Raw genomic sequence first — 16,216 nt, 5'->3', positions numbered from 1 at the left:
ATGGGCTACAATATGTTAACTAGGAACCTTGGTATAGGATAATTTAGAAATAAAATAACCACATATAAAGAAAGCTTTTCATGACAGAAATCTTATGCCCTTATGCCCTTCTCCCCAAACCTGCATTCGTAGCATCTTCCACACTGTGACTAATTCCCTTCAAATTTTGCTAAAGACTTCTTGATGCCAATCTGTACCTCTAATTCTGTGTGAGATAGTAAAATCTTAAACATCTCTGAAGACATTAATAACATAAATATGAAAAAGTAGAGATTCTAATTAGCCAAGGGCAGTTTGTTTCTTTCTTTAAAATACTTCTAAAAACATCTGCTTTTACTGTTCTCTAGACTTGTCAGCTGGCTACTCTTAATATTTACGATTCTGTTCTACCTTTTTCTGGGAAAACTATTTGTGTATGCCCCTCACCATCCTCTTTTTCTGTAGTGCAGCCTATTCCTATCAGTGGAGAGAGGACTCTGCCTTGGATATTCTCTGGCAATTTTTCTCTGGTAAGTGAATTTTCTTTGCTCTAATTTTCTGTGCCCCTTCACCAGCAGATTAGACTTCTGGGCAGTAGATTCCTTCTGGGAACTTAGTTCAGTACACACTGTATGCAAAACACATTGTCTTGTGACACAACAGGAGTCCTTGCTTTTCATTTCATACACAGTTGACCTTTATTTTTAAATGTGTCTTCTGCTTCTAGATGACCTCAGTTGACAGTTACCTGGAGATATTTTCCTGCAGTGCTAGCTCAATTATGGTTAGAAGCAATGAATAACTCAGAATTGAGTTGAAAGTTTCTTTCATCACAGCCAACAATTTCCTTCATTTAGCATATCTGTATTGATGACCAAATCCTACCAATGACAATTTTCATTTGAGTTTTGGTTTTCTTTTCATAACTACTCACTAAATACTATCATTCGTGGAATTTCTGCCATTATCACATTTAACCTTAAACAAGTGATGTTTTCTTAATCCATACAGCTATACAAAATGCCCCCCAAAAGATCATCTGTAAAAGAACAAGGTTGTTTTTCACAATTATAGAGGCTGAGAAGTCCAAGAGTGAGAGTAATGTATTGTCGGGTCTGATATATATTTGCAAGTCAGTTCCTTGCTGTTGAATCCTCTAAATGGGTCAAACACTGTGTGCCCACAGGAGAGAAGAGACAGAAACACAAAGAAGCCTTGGCAATTCCCTCTAGACTTTTTCTAAGTTTGCACACTATATTCACAAAGGCTCCACGGGCATGTCCCCGAAGTCCTATCCTTTCCACACACAGACTGCACTCATGCCACCATGATATCACACCCCCCCCAACCCCAAATTTGAACTCCCTTCAGCATCTTCTTCTATGAAAAAGTTTGAAGTCTCACCTGAATTTGGTGTGAGTCACACTCAGAGTGTGATTAAGAAGACTTGAGTCAGTTGGGCTCCAGCTGGAGATGTGTGACACCAAGCATTTGCTCCCAAATGCAATGATAAGAAGTCACGCGTCCGTATGATAGGCATTCACACCACACAAGGAAAGATGGGAAAGAAGAGAGCGTCCCAAGGTTCCAAGAGTGTCCGGAAACCCAACAGGGCAAACTTTTTATCTCGAGGCCCAATTGGAATCATTGCTTCCTCCATCTATAGCCCACCACTCTTCAGATATATGAAAGTGGCGTTTGGGTCTTCAGGACTCCATAGAACCCCATGCCAAGCCTTCCCAGGGCTTCGCCTTCACAGCTCTCTGGGATTGGCGTCCAGTGTCTGCAGTTTTCCCAGGCTAGGTGTGTACATTGGTCCCATGGTCCTGCAGTCTAAGGCGTGAAGCTCCATTCAGCAATGTTCTAGTGTGGATTCTATGGTAGCCTCATTCCCATGGCTGTACCAGATTGGTAGAGTGGCTTCCTTTCATACTATTCATCCATCTAAACATCCTCACCAAGTGGTACTTTGACCACACTTCTGATCACCTCTTCAAAGCCATTTTGTTATGAGACCAGGCGAAACATTTTACAAATCTTTAATTTATTCTTATCTCTGGGTTATAAATTCCACTTTCCGCTTATTTCTCTTTTCTCTGATTTTTTTACTAAAGTTAGTCGAATAAAAACCCAAGCAGCCCCCTTCCTACATTTTTGCTTAGCTATTCTTTCTCTTTAGATACCCTATTTTATTGCTCATAAGATCTGTAGTCAAAACAATTCAGCCAGGTTGTTGGCCAGTTTGTAACTAGGATAACCTTCACTCCAGTTCTCAACGCCTTGTTCTACATTTACACATGAGGAGCTCAGCAGAGCTGTTCTTGCTTTCCAAATTCCTACAATCATTTTTTAAAGGATCTAATAACAATGTAACCCTGGGTGGCCTAGAACTAACTTTATCAGGCCTGGAACTTATAAAGATCCACCTGCTTCTACCTTCTGAGTACTAAGATTAAAAGCATAGATCATCCCATCAGCCCTCTAAGGATAAGCTTAATGTTTCTCTTTGTTTGCTTTTGTTTTGTTTGTTTTTCAAATTTTTATTAGTTAGGTTTGTTCTTGGACAGTTTCACACATGTACATAATGCATACTGACAGGTCTCATGCCCTACCCTCTTCCATCTTCCTCCTTAGTACCCATGTCTAACTGTCTTCTTCCTATGGAAAAGATGGTGGCTGGAAGGCTGGTGGCTGTGAGTGGGGACATGACACATGAATAGGGGACTATCAAGGCTGATAAATCTTGACCCAGGGGGGCCTGAACAGACTGATACACCAACCAAGGAGTGCAAACAGGGGTCCTGGACCCCCTGTTCAGGTGTAGCCAATGGACAGCTCATTCTCTACATGGGGAAGTGGGCGGGGGGGGGGGTGGAGTAGGGTACTGCCTCTGACAAGAGCTCTGGTGCCTGGATTTGATCACTGCCCTTTGGTGAAGAGGCCCTGTGGGAACACAAAGGAGGGGGATGCGGACTGTCCTCAGGAGACATGATAGGCTATGCTCAGAAGGTGGGGGAGGAGGACCACACCTGTCAGAGGTCTAGGAGAGGGGAATAGACCAGAAGTGGGGGGAGTGTGGGAACAGGAAGATAAGAGTGAGAGGATTACAAACTGAATGTAATGTGAATAAATTATAATAAAAAACCATGTAAGAATAAAAAAAAAGCTCTTCTTCACATCTGTATTTATTAGTTTTGTGTGACAGTGAACTTCTGATCCTCCTGCTCCTACGTGCTTAGTGCTAGGCTTATTCTACCAGGTCTTTTCTTCTACAATTCTTATTTACTATTCATCTGAATATACTGAGATTGTTTAAAGCTCTTCTCTTCTTGTGAGTCCATACCAGAATAGTCCTATAGTCTAGACTTTACCCATTATTACTCAGTTCTAAAGCCATTTCTACATCTACATAGGTATTTCCTATGAAAACATTCAATTCTAAGTGTCTGACAGTTTGGTTTTGTCTGTATGTACTGTTATAACAAAATGCCTGAGACTAAATGTTTTATTAAAAACATTAATAATAATTATTATTATTATTATGTCCATGTTACAGACAATATTAACTAATAATAAATGTTATAATAAAAGAATTAACAATTTTTATTTTTTATAATATGTATCATTTATTGTGAGCCTTGAACTCACAGAGATCTGCCTGCCTCTGCCTCCCAAGTGCTGGGATTAAAGGCATTTATCACCACACTTGGCTTATAGAGCAGAAATTTACTGCCCTAAGTTTTAAATATCAGAAAATACAACACCCAGGAACTGAAACAATTGGAACCTATTGAAGTCTTCACCACTCTAAAAAGATCGCTTGTTCCTGGGTCCTTCAGATAAAATAAACCCTATATCCACATGACAGGAGTGTCATAGAGATGATACTCCATTATCACAAGGTAAAGACATGAAAGATCCCATCTTAGAAACAGGGCTGACATCTTCAGACCAGGTATAAAACCTGCCAATGGCTTCATATTGGACTAGTTTGTTCATTTATAAGGTTACTGCTCCTATTTGTGAGGCTTCCACCCATTTCTTAAAGGCCCTATCTCTTAAGACTGTCATGTCAGGTCATAAATTCCAGCATATAAATTTTGGAGGAACACAAACATTCAACTCATAGCAGATACCTAAATGTCCTGTGTATGCCTAAATCTAAACACTTCCTTTCTTTGCCGCTGTCAATTGCATGCCCCAATATTCCCTAAGATTTGACAGATCCAAAGTGAATCTCACTACCTACTGACAGATTCCATCATCATTTTGAACACCTATGCTCATGAGTATCTTGTAAGCTGTGTGAGCATAGATCTTGTTAGAGAAACCAACCTAGAAATTAGACCTATGTTTGCACATTTGAAAACTACTTTGAACACTTGCAGGAGCTGTAGCTGGGTAGAGTTTAACAATCTTGTCTGTAACATGGGGATAGCATTACTTACTCATATAGTTACTGTCTAGAATAAATCAGTCATATATAATGTGTACACAAAGTTCAATCATGTCAAGGTTTAATAAATGGTAACTATACATTCACTAGACTCTCCTCCACCTGGTTCTTTGTCTGGTAAATTATTACAAACCAATCTATCTAGTTTCTTTCTTTTATTTCCATACAAATACTGATTTTTAGCTATTCTATCTGGACTGTGCAACAGTCTCAAATATTGTCCTAATTTCATTTCACTGCATATGTGTGTTCTTATTACATGCAAGAAATCACAGGAAAGTCCTTCAGCCTTTCACAGTCACTCATGTTTTTATCACCAGCATTTGTTTGCCTCACCTGTACCCTTGATCTCTAGAAGTAAATGGCTTCCCACAACTTAGATAAGTTCTGAAATGGGCTTCCAATCTCTCTATAGTGAATGGTTAACGTTTGGTTTATCTGAATCTTCTGGGAATTTCCATTACTGTTTCCAGACCGTGACTAGTTCTATGTAATCAACCAGAGAGAGCAAGCTTTTGGATTACATGGTAGGCTATGGAAGGAAGAGATGAGAAATCCAAAAGACACTTTGTGTTCAGCCACAATGCTTGACTTGGGTCTCGGCACTGGCATAGAAGACACTTCACACACAGTGTCAATGAAGGAGTCTGAGCTCAGCACAGAGTTAACAGTAGGATGTTGTCTGGGAGGAAACTAAGCAGGAAGGAGTGGCTTGTGTGGTTATAAAGGGCTATCAGGCTGGGAGGCAAAGTGAGGAAGGAAGTTTGCTGTTTCTCATAGATTGAGGGAAGGGTACACAAAAATATCTCCTTATAAAGAAAGTGAAGACGATAAAGAAAGGAGTCAGGCACAAGTCCCCTCTCATACAGAAACATCCCCTCCCTGAGTGAAAAGGTTGCTTTAGTAATGTAAAGGAAAACTTAGGACATGAAGGAGAGCTTAGCAACATCCTGAAATAATAACTTCAAATCTTATCTCATATTATTTAAAGGTGAGTGTGGTAGGCCATGGGTTTCTTACTCCCCCTCACCTTCTCATACCTACTCAGACCACACTGTTGAAATTTCTAGTGCATGATGGCATGTGATGCTCCTCAGGGCTTTATACATCTAGTAAGGTTTCACCACTGTGCTCAACATTCTTTAAAAATGAAATCGAATGTATCATTCTACATTTTACAAAAAGGATAAAAGATATAACCATTAGAGAAAGGTGGATCGCATTAAAATGAAATACAAATTAAAGCATTAACTCGGAGTTTGTTTTAATTACAGGTTGTTACAGAAGAAATGGTTAAAAAGAAGAGAATTTAATAGGAGTAAAATGTAAGAATAACAAGGTACTTTATAATTGTGGCTTGGATTGCTCTGGACAAGGACAAACACACAGAACAATCAAATAGCTCTCACCTGATTGACAGGTAGGCTGAGGGTCTGGGTAGTGGACTTTCTAGTTTACCCAGGACCTGCCCAGGTACATGCAGGCATATGCAATGAAGGGTGTCTCTCCACATGCTTTTTAGATGATGATGGACCTATTATCCAACTGGGGCACGCCAAAGGAGAAGCCACCCTGCCTCCTGTTCATGCGCCATTGCCTTCCTGACAGCCCTGCTGTCTTAATACTTTCTCTTTGAAATGTGCATTGCTAAGACTAACCCAGCACGGGGACTTGGAATCTGGAAGCTAGCTGTTTTCACACCAATTCACTCTCAGCACCACAGCAACCTGTTCTCCCCATGTGCTGTATGTATGTCTTCCTGTCTTAATCATCTCTGCATCCCTGGGTGTGCTTGCCTTCAGCACCTGCCTTCCATCTTCACAAAATCAGGTGCCCAGGGCTTCCTCAATATGCGTTTGCCAGGCTGGCACACTTTAGGGGGATGCATTTTGAGACCCTCCCTGTTCTTCTTTCATCCTTTCTCCTAATATGACCTTATAAATCAAAGAGCTTTTGCTATTCTTCCACCACCTTGTTATCTACTGTTCGTTCATTGAGAAAACCTAAAGATGCTCAGTGCTTGCTATTCTTTAGAAAATGGTGTCAGAAGTGCAGAGCTTTCCCAACTCCAAACACTGGAGAATGCTCTGTAACAAGTAGATGCTTATGTAACAAGAAAGACAATGTAACATTTTAAATCAGGACTGCTCTCCAATCCAAAACATGATGCTGTTGATGTCCAAAAAAACGACAAGGAGGGTGGTCTATGCTGCAATCCTCCTTGGTTCTGCCTTGGAATCGGGTCCATCTACTCCCTCTGGTCTCCTCTCCTGCATCTCTGTTTCTCCTCTGAACTGCCCCATGTATACTATACCCCTATATCCTTTGGTCTCTTGAACTAGACAAGCTTGGTGTTCTCTCTCTCTCCTCCTCCCTCCCTCCCTCCCTCCCTCCCTCCCTCCCTCTCTCTCTCTCTCTCTCTCTCTCTCTCTCTCTCTCTCTCTCTCTCTCACACACACACACACACACACACCCAGCTCTGACAATTTCCTTTAGATCTTTGAGAGGCTCCCCTTTCCTCATCAGCTTCCTCACAGTCTTGCTGTCTTCATACTTTATCTCTGAATGTGGCTCATTAATCCAGCGCAGAGACTTGGAACCTGTAAGCTAGCTGTTTTCACACTCATTCACTCTCATGGCCACAGCAACCTGTTCTCACTCACCTTCTCACAAAGGATCTCCCTATGGCCTCCACTTCCTCTCCAGAGGCTTTTTGCCCTAGTCACTCTTAACTTTCCTACTTCGCCTCCCCCACTTACTTAGTAGCATTTTATCTGTATGTTGAATTTATGTTTAGAGTGAGTCTGCCCCTGCTCCCACTTTGCCACCCACTATAATGAAAGCCTTCTAAGGCAGGCCTTTGTTGCGTTTTATGCCTCCTATAGCCCTGCACCACAATGGGACCTAGAACAGGTGGTTGTACTCAAAACTCTGGAGGATAAACAGATGGCCACTGCTTATTGGCCACATGGCAGACCATGTGACTTGTGAAATTCTATGACCACTCACATCCTATGGGAGATAGGAAGAGAAATCCCACTATAGGCTGAATGGAAAGTGGAAGCCAGAGTATAGGGAAGAAAGCATAAACAGAACAGGGGAAAGTACAGTGTTAATGAAATCTTGTTTTACAGGTGGGGCCGGGCTCTAAGTACCTTTTGGAGAATATTGACCTTGATGATCAATCATTAGACTTGACTTTTCTACAAACTCACTATGTAGCCTTGAGTAAGATGGCCCTTCCCAGGGGCTACTCTTTTTTAAAGGGCATGCCCTGTATGACCTATATGAGATCTGGAAAGCTCCATGTTCTAAAGCCTTGGTCCAAAGCTTCTTGTTATTAAAAGGTTAGGTAAGACCTTTAAGAGGAGGGCCACTCACTGTATTGAGAGGTCATTAGGTCATTATGACTAGTCGTTGAAAGGCTTCTTCCTGCCCTTTGCTCACTGTCCATGAGGTGAACAGTTTCGCTTCAAATGTCCAAGCCTTTCCAGATGCGTAAAGCAACAGAGCCAAAGCCATGAAATGTAACCTCATTTCATGAGCCAAACTAAGCTTTTCTCTCTTTCTAAGTTGCTCGTGGGCAACGATTGGAAAGCTACCACAGGTGCCACAGAGGCCAGAGGATTTCCTGTCCTAAGTGTGGGGATTGTGAAATTCCACTTGAGCAGTCTCACTAAAGGCTTACCTTCAAGAAGTCAGACCTGCAGCCTTCTCTGAGGCCTTGTCAGGCTTCTTAGCAAGCAGTGCCCCAGATGGCCATCCCTTCCAAGTATAACCGTATCTAAAAATTTAAAAAAAAAAAAAAGAAAGAAAGAAAGAAAAAGAAAAAGGATCACTTGGAGGAGGGCAGGGTGTTCTCTAACCTTTCAAAGAAAGAAAGGCCGGAAGGAAATGTTGGTGCTACCTCCTAATGAGGGGCCGAGACTTCATTCGAGAGTTGTCCCTCCCCCATTGGGATAGAAAGGCCTCGGTCCTCAGATGAGCACTGGGCTTTGGCTGCAAAGACACTGAATGGTAAGACAATGGTTACTGTTCAAGTCCTGACTGCCATTTATTTATTATGTGGGCCAGGTAGGTTATTAAACCTGGGCCTCCACATCTTCCCCTGTAAATGGGAGTGATCATTACAGAAATGACCCTCAAGCACCACCCAGAGGATTGGGCTGATATGAACAGAGTACTTAGGACAGGGTCTGTAATTACAACCCCACTAGCAAAGCCACATGCATGCCTCAGGCGTCAGGCTAGTCAACATTTGTCTCCTCTCATTCTGATGCAACTTTCAACCAAGTACATATTTTTTTCTTCTTCCATATAGGAGTGCTCATAACAGAAGAAAACGTGCTTAGCACAGAGATTCACAGAAGGGCCCACCCCAGATCCCGCCATTTCTAATGGCTGATAGATCAATTACTGTGTGGGTGTGCCTGGCATTCTTTCACCCTTTCACCACTTGGCCACAGAGGCAAGGCGCTGGTATGCTGGCTGGAGGATGTCTGGTCCAGAGTCAGGATAGTTTTGATTTCTCCATCTTCACATTGGCATTCTGGTTCCTGTGTACTTTTGGAAAGCAAACACTTAGTGATGATGGGCCTCAGACTTCAGCTTCCAATGCATTCTCTCTCTCTCTCTCTCTCTCTCTCTCTCTCTCTCTCTCTCTCTCTCTCTCTCTCTCTCTCCTCCCCCCCAAGGTTTCTTCTCAACAGTGGTGCCAGCTGTGTTAGCTCCCTAACTCAGTCCAACATGAAGGACTAAAGGGCTCTCCGGGGCTCCTGTCCCCATTGTGGACAGGTTTGCATTTAAAAAAAAATCAATAGCTTTTTGAAATATGAAAGGTTAAAACTTACAGGAGCAGGAGGGTCAAAAGCAAGGGACCTCTGAGAGCGGCAGTAAAGTTCGTTTCTCAACAAAGCCTGTCCCGTAATTATTTTCACTGAGTTCTGTGGCTCTGCCTGGGACTTCATAGGGATTCACATGCGGTTTTAAGCATCCTTCATTAAGTCACTCTGGAAGGCGGTGGAGCTGTTTGCTGCTGATACCCCTCAGTGGGGTGATGACATGCCTCTTCCCAAAGACCCCCTCTTCCTGCTGTCATCTTACTAGGTAGGCTTCACCTTCCAGAATTAGCAGATCAGTGATTTTATTTTGTTTTCTGGAGAAAGGAGAGAGAGAGAGAGAGAGAGAGAGAGAGAGAGAGAGAGAGAGAGAGAGAGAGAGCGCACAGCAGGAAGACACACTTAGCGTGAACTGTGGTAGGTGAAGATCATAAGACCTTGCGTAGCAGAAGAACTCTGGGATGTCCCGCTGTGGCTTGGGTTAAGGCTAAGGTGGCATTTCCTGATTGGCCTGGGAAGAGAATCAAGAATTACAATGACTTCACCTTGAGCAGTGTAGCTTCAGAACCAAGCAAGCACTTTTCAGGGAACTTGGAGAGGGAAGCTGTTCTCGGCTTCTAAAGAAGACACTTCCTGTGTGGAATCTGAGAAACAAAGAGGAGTCCTCAGGAATATTTAGGAGTGGGGGCGGAGGGGGAACATGGAGCAAAGCACAGAAAGGAGATTGAGTTAGACTCCTGTCCTAGAGATGAGGCAGGCAGTGCCCTGTTGAAACTCAGGGAAGAACTCCTGTCTTCGAACTCTCAAAAGATGCCTTGCACTGATATCCGGGGACTGGCCACTCAGGTTTAATGAGGCTGCCTTCTGTTTCTTGTGACAGCTTTCCCCTGGCTTCTAGCACTTCGTAGGACCTCACTCCACAGTTTCCTTCCCCTCCTCAGAGGCCTCTGGGGAAGAACTGAGTAAAGCCAGAGAAGCTTTGGTTTGAAGAAGACTTGGATCTTTGAGCAACTGAGGGAGGAGGCAGGGAAGTTGACTCAAGAGGAATGAGTGAGCGCGCCTCGTAAAGGTGAGTGTGGGGGCTGTCGAAAATGGAAGGTTGAGAAAAAAGGCGGTGGCGGTGGGGTGGGTGTAGTGGTGCGGGTCCCGGTAGGTTTAGGGGAGCTGCGGCAAAGCGAGGTGCAACCAAGAACTGAGGCACCCGGGTCTGAGCCAGTGCAACGTGGGTGTGTGACGCTGCAGTGGCGAACAGGTGAGCGGCTGGGGCTCCGGGTCCCCGCCCTTGCCTCCTCCTACCGATTCTCTGCCGCACTTGGCGGCTCCGCGGCTCCACTCGGTTTAGGGTTTTGCAACTGGCAGCTGGCCTTTCTCCCTCCTCCCCTGTTGAGGGCTCTCCTTCTTCTTTTAGGTTGCTCCACCCCGCCCAGGATCAGGCAAAGGGGAAACCAGCTCCGCGGCCGCCAACTGGCGCCCAGCGCAGCCGCGAACGCCGGGAGTGGAGTCCCAGGTCTTAAGTGAGCACCGCGGGGCGTTTGCTTCTTCCGCGCCCCGGCGACCCGAGTCCTCCCACCCTCACCCCCTTCTCCACTTTTACCCCCGTTTGCAATCACATGGCATTTTAAGAATGCTGGAAAGATGGCGGTAGCGGCAGTGGCTGTGGCTGCGCCGGCTGGCGGAGGAGGCAGCCGGGCGCAGCGGAGCGGACTGTTGGAAGTTTTGGTGCGGGATCGCTGGCATAAAGTTCTGGTGAACTTGAGCGAGGACGCCCTGGTGTTGAGCTGCGAGGAGGGCGCTGCGGCGTACAACGGCATAGGGACTACCACCAATGGCTCGTTCTGCAGGGCCTCCGGAACCGGACACCCGGGCACCGGTGTCGCTCAACCCCCGGACTCTCCCGCGGGGGTCCGCACTGCCTTCACTGACCTCCCGGAGCAGGTGCCCGAGTCTATCTCGAACCAGAAGAGGGGCGTGAAGGTGCTGAAACAGGAGCTGGGTGGGCTGGGCATTAGCATCAAAGGGGGCAAAGAAAACAAGATGCCTATACTCATCAGCAAGATCTTCAAGGGGCTGGCAGCGGATCAGACCCAAGCCCTGTACGTGGGCGATGCCATCCTGTCGGTGAACGGAGCGGACCTGCGGGACGCCACCCACGACGAGGCGGTGCAGGCGCTGAAGCGCGCCGGAAAGGAAGTGCTTCTGGAAGGTAAGGGGTTAACGCTGCTAGGGCCCCTAACCCTGCAGTACGACCTACCACTGTTCTACCTACCACACCCTCACACTTGCCCACTTGCCCCATAGCCCAAAGAACCCGCAGTGCCTGTGTTTTGCCAAGGCAGTAGCGGGAAAGGACTTTTTGACAACTTTTATTACCTGGGGGCAACCCGTCTTCACTCTGGTCCTGACACCACAGGGTGCTGTAGTGCCTGGGTTTTCTTGGCTTGGGTGGAGTTCTTTAGTGCTCCCGCGTCAGAAGGAAGTTTCATACTTACTCGGGTGCACGTGGTTTCATATTTTAATCTGCGGACAAACCAAGCGTAGTGTCGAGTCTGGGAAGTGGGCCGGGAAATGGAGAAGGGGATGGGATTTGCGTCTGCCCACGTTGCAGAGTAAGGCCACTGACTCACGGCAGTTCTGGTACTTTTATACTTTGGCAAACTGTTCACAGCTTGGGCAATCCAGCTGTGAAGAGCTGAAAGGTAAAGGGACCGGAGAGAGGTGGCAGTATTTGAATGCAAAACTCAAGCACCCTTTCCCCCTTCCCTTCCCTCCAGCACTGGTGAGTCCGAGAGGCTGTGCAGTTTTGAGCAACGCCAAAGGCTGGGAAAGATGTTGTCAATTTAGGCACAAGTTCACTTCCCCTGCGGGGTGTTCAGCCGGTCAGTCCGGATTCCAGGTTCCTCTGGGTGGAGAGCTGCTGAAGTGTTTTTTTTTTTTTTCTGCATATGTCTCCCAGAGTAGTGTGAAATCCAGACTGCATTTGTAAACAGTTTTTCCTGTCCGTGAATGTGAAGAACTTCGGAAACTAACTCCGAAGATCTGGGGTCTTCAACCTTATAATCACCCGGTTGGGTATAAAATAGGAAGTACCAGTTTTTCTGCATGTAGCTCTATGGAGGTGGGGGTCGGGTAGGGAGAAGACACGTTGCAGGGGTCCTTTTCCCCAGCGGTAGGTTTCTCTCTGTCGCTAAAGCTCCTTGTACACACCGTCACCAGCGCTAACATTGTGTGATAATCTCATCATTTTTTTTTTCTCAGCTTCTTCCTAACTACAGATTGAGTTGTTCCGAGGTCTTTATTTAGATAGGGGGCTCTCTAGAGCTTGGCTGCCCAATGACATACTTGCAGGGTGAGTGAATAAACAACTCAGCTACCTAGATTTATACTTTATAATATGATGATTGACTTAAGCCCATAAACTGAGATGTGATCAATTCCCTGTTTACTCAACTGTGGTGCTGGTGGGTGACACTGGGAAGCCACCTTTTCTGGCATATGACAGCTGATGCAATCTCATGGCAGTGTGAGGGTCTGCCTCCTGGCCTGGAACACAAAGAACCTTTTTTTTTTTTTTTTTTGTCTAGAGGATTTGTGATGTCTTCATATATTTAACTGTCATCCCTGAATCTAGAACAATGTAGAAGGCGATTTGGGTTGGCTTGATGATTAACATAAGTAAACAGGAAAAAAAAAATCTTGACCAAGTGTGTGTTGCTTTGAGTGACAATGGACAGGTAAGATCTGGTAAGAGAGTAGTTTGAACTATAAGCTGATGGGGACCTGTTTAATTTGAAATTCTTATTGAAAATATAGAGGGAGGAGGTGACAAAGACAAGTCATATTTTACTTCAGGTACTGCCCCTCATCATGTCCCTTCTTCCTGTCTTTTATTTCAATTCAATTAATAATAACTTGTCACGGAGGTTAAAAATGACTCAGCCTACAAAGAGGAAGAAAAGGTGACTCCCTGGAGTTGAAAATAAAATTATGAAAAAGGTGTGTGTGTGTGTGTGTGTGTGTGTGTGTGTGTGTGTGTAAGGGTTGTGTAAACTGGAAAATGAGTTCTGTTAAAAGCTCTCAAGTGGCATTCTAAAGAACACTGCATCATATGTTGCCGTCGGGACATCTGAAGGAGACCTGGGGCCTCCCAGGCATCCAGGGCCCAACTTTTCAATAACTGGCAGTAATAGGAGATACCCATGAAGGAAGATAGGAATTAAAACAGTGTCCTGTCTTTCCCACATCTGCCAACCTTCCCACCCGCACCTAGCTAAAGATGGAGCCTAGTGATTTGCACATTCTAGGCAAGCATTTTACCACCAAGCTTCACCCTCAGTCCCTAAACTCAGGGTCTCTTATTCAAAGCCTTGTGTTTGTTGTCCTCTGTGGTCCTCACTGATGTAGTGGTCACAAACAATCAACTCAGGCATCATAACCCTCCCCTTTTGTCATCTGGCCTAAAGGAAAGATCCCCCCTCCCTCCCCCTGCCCCCCCACCATGAAGAGGCTTGTTAGAGCCACCTCTGAGGCCTTTTACATTTTCATAACCTAGCAGAGACTCCATGTCTTCTGCAACGTGAAAGCAAGCAATGTGTTGCCTTTTACTTCACGGGGAGAGCCTGTGCTACAGCATACTGGGAACACAAGGCATGTGCATACTCTCTGTGTTTGTATAGCTTCAATAAAATAGATGTGAAATGAGGTATCCTCTTCAAAGTGTGGAATCTGTTCCTCTGTCTTAATGGAACCTTTTTTTAGAAAGAATTATTTTGTTTTGATTTCTGATCACTTTCTATCTCTATCTCTACCTATATCTATCTATCTATCTATCTGTATCAAAACTCCAATGCTGGGAGACATCTATCAGAAGCCATGGAGTTAAACATCTCCTGGGGAAAGACACTTACAATAGCACCCCATTTGTGCCAGGCTCTATTTTCATCTGCTTGGCAACTCCAAGAGGCCAGTACTGTTGTTATTCACTTTCCTAATGAGGAAACAAAAGCATTATGTTACCTACCTAAAGCAGCAATAACATAGCTAGAAGGCTTCCAAGCCTATCTGATTTCCAAGCTCGAAGAACTTCTATGTAAGGCTGATGCCGGAGCTTCACCAAGGTTCCGTGTACCCAAACCAGTTGAAGTCACTGGGCTCCTGGCACACTCCCCACTTCTTACAGATGGTGTCCTGTTTGAGGCAGCCATGAGCAGGAAACAACAATTGTGCGGTATACTCACATGGGAGGGACATGAAGAAGCACAGGGCTTTATAAAAGCAACAAGAATCCAACTATTAAAAGAAAGCTGCTATGAGATATCAGAGCTCTACAAGACAAAGTTGAACACATGGCCAACCAGGGGTGCAAGCTCCAAATCTAATTTAAATTGTAAATCAGCCATAGCAAGTAAGCCAATGTAATGTGTTAACCAAGTACTCATTAGAATTAAGATCGGAAAATGTTGCAGTATGAACTTATTTCTCATTTTAAAGAGAGGAAGCAGACACCTCACAGACAGCCGTGTAAATATGGAGCCCTATAATTCTAAAAGACACCATTCCCATAAACTAAACTGTGACCAAAACCCTATGCTGTTGAACAGGGCATGCCTGCAGAGACAGTCTTGGCAGTTCTGGATGCAAGGAACACCTTTATTTTTATTTTTATTTGGTTTGCTTATGTTATGCGTGCATGCGTGCATGAGTCCATGTGTGTGTGTTTGTGTGTGTGTGTGTATGTATGTGTGCATCATGCATGTATGAAAACAAGTTCAGCATCAGCTCTCTTCCTCAGTGACTCTCCAGCATAGTTTCCAGGTGTCAGCTCTCAACCTTGAACTCTTTTTTTTTTTTTTTTTGACTTGCTAGCCCTCAAATTCCAGGGAGCCTGATGTCTCTGCCTTCTCTGCATGGGGACTGCAGAAGTGTTCTGACATCCCCGAACTTCTTACTGAACTCAGGACCTCATGCTTACAGGCGAGCAGTTTACCAACTGAACTATCTCCCCAGCCTTTCTCCTTAATGGATTAGTAAAATGGCAATGAAATGTATCAGCAAGCATTCTAGTAGCTGAAGCAATAATAAATTTAATTTAGTCCATAATTTTACCATGATAGAGGAGTTGAGGTTCTGAAAGATGACTGTTAAAGTGTGGAGGGAGGGATAGACAGAAACACCCCTTGTTGGAAAAGGTCTCTGGTGAACTGGACTAAGAAAACAAGAAATGCAAAGGGCAGCAGTGGACAAGAACTGTGTGCAGGGGCTCCTTGTCAGCTCAGTTTCCAGAGCTCCTTTGAAAAAAATCTATCTGTAATCCCTACCTCTGATGATGAGAGTGAGGATGGTGGGACAGGAAAAGGAAGGTTACAAGTAGGTGGTGATACTCCTGGGATAACTCAAACTCGAAGAATTTTCCTTTGTTAAGTGCAGGGGTTTGATAAGAATGACCCGCACCCCCATAGGCTCATATATTTGAATACTTAGTCCTTTCTTGGTGAAATGTTTTTTAGGGAGGATTAAGAGGTGTGGCCTTGTTAAAGGAGTTGAGTCTCTGGAGGCAGAATTCGAGATTTCAAAAGTCCACTTCATTCCTAGTCAATTCTGTCTGCCTCATACTTGTGGATAGGATGTAAGCTCTTAGCTACTGCTCCAATTCCATAGCTTCCTACCGCCTGCTGCCTACTGCCTACTTCTCATCGTATTTATGAACTCAATGTCTGAAACTGAAACTGTAAGCAAGACCCCAAATACAATGCTTTCTTTTATAAGTCGCTTTAGTCATTGTGTTTCCTCACAGCAATAGAAAAATAACTAAGATGTTAAGGCTGTATGTACAACTGTCTTAAGCAATAGTTTGGCTCTTTGTGTTTGAACACTTCATGAATATGCTATCTTTTTTTTTTCTGGATAATCGTTGTTATGGGGTTTGGGTTTATTGTTGTTGTTGTTG

General features: G+C 44.5%; 1 protein-coding gene across 1 annotated transcript in view; it reads left to right on the top strand.

Moving 5' to 3' along the window:
* Window positions 1-9,920: 9,920 nt before the first annotated feature.
* SNTB1 (syntrophin beta 1) overlaps window positions 9,921-16,216 on the top strand; it is a 239,670-nt gene continuing 233,374 nt past the window's right edge. The window contains exons 1-2 of the mRNA XM_084803024.1: window positions 9,921-10,342; window positions 10,682-11,476. Coding sequence (XP_084659150.1) covers window positions 10,909-11,476 — 568 coding nt within the window. The 5' untranslated portion in view covers window positions 9,921-10,342; window positions 10,682-10,908. The remainder of the gene's footprint in view (window positions 10,343-10,681; window positions 11,477-16,216) is intronic.

Source organism: Acomys minous (assembly GCF_964271855.1).
Source record: "Acomys minous genome assembly, chromosome: 12".
Taxonomy (NCBI): domain Eukaryota; kingdom Metazoa; phylum Chordata; class Mammalia; order Rodentia; family Muridae; genus Acomys; species Acomys minous.
The sequence above is the reverse complement of the archived record's forward strand: the minus strand, read 5'-3'. Positions and strand labels throughout refer to the sequence as shown.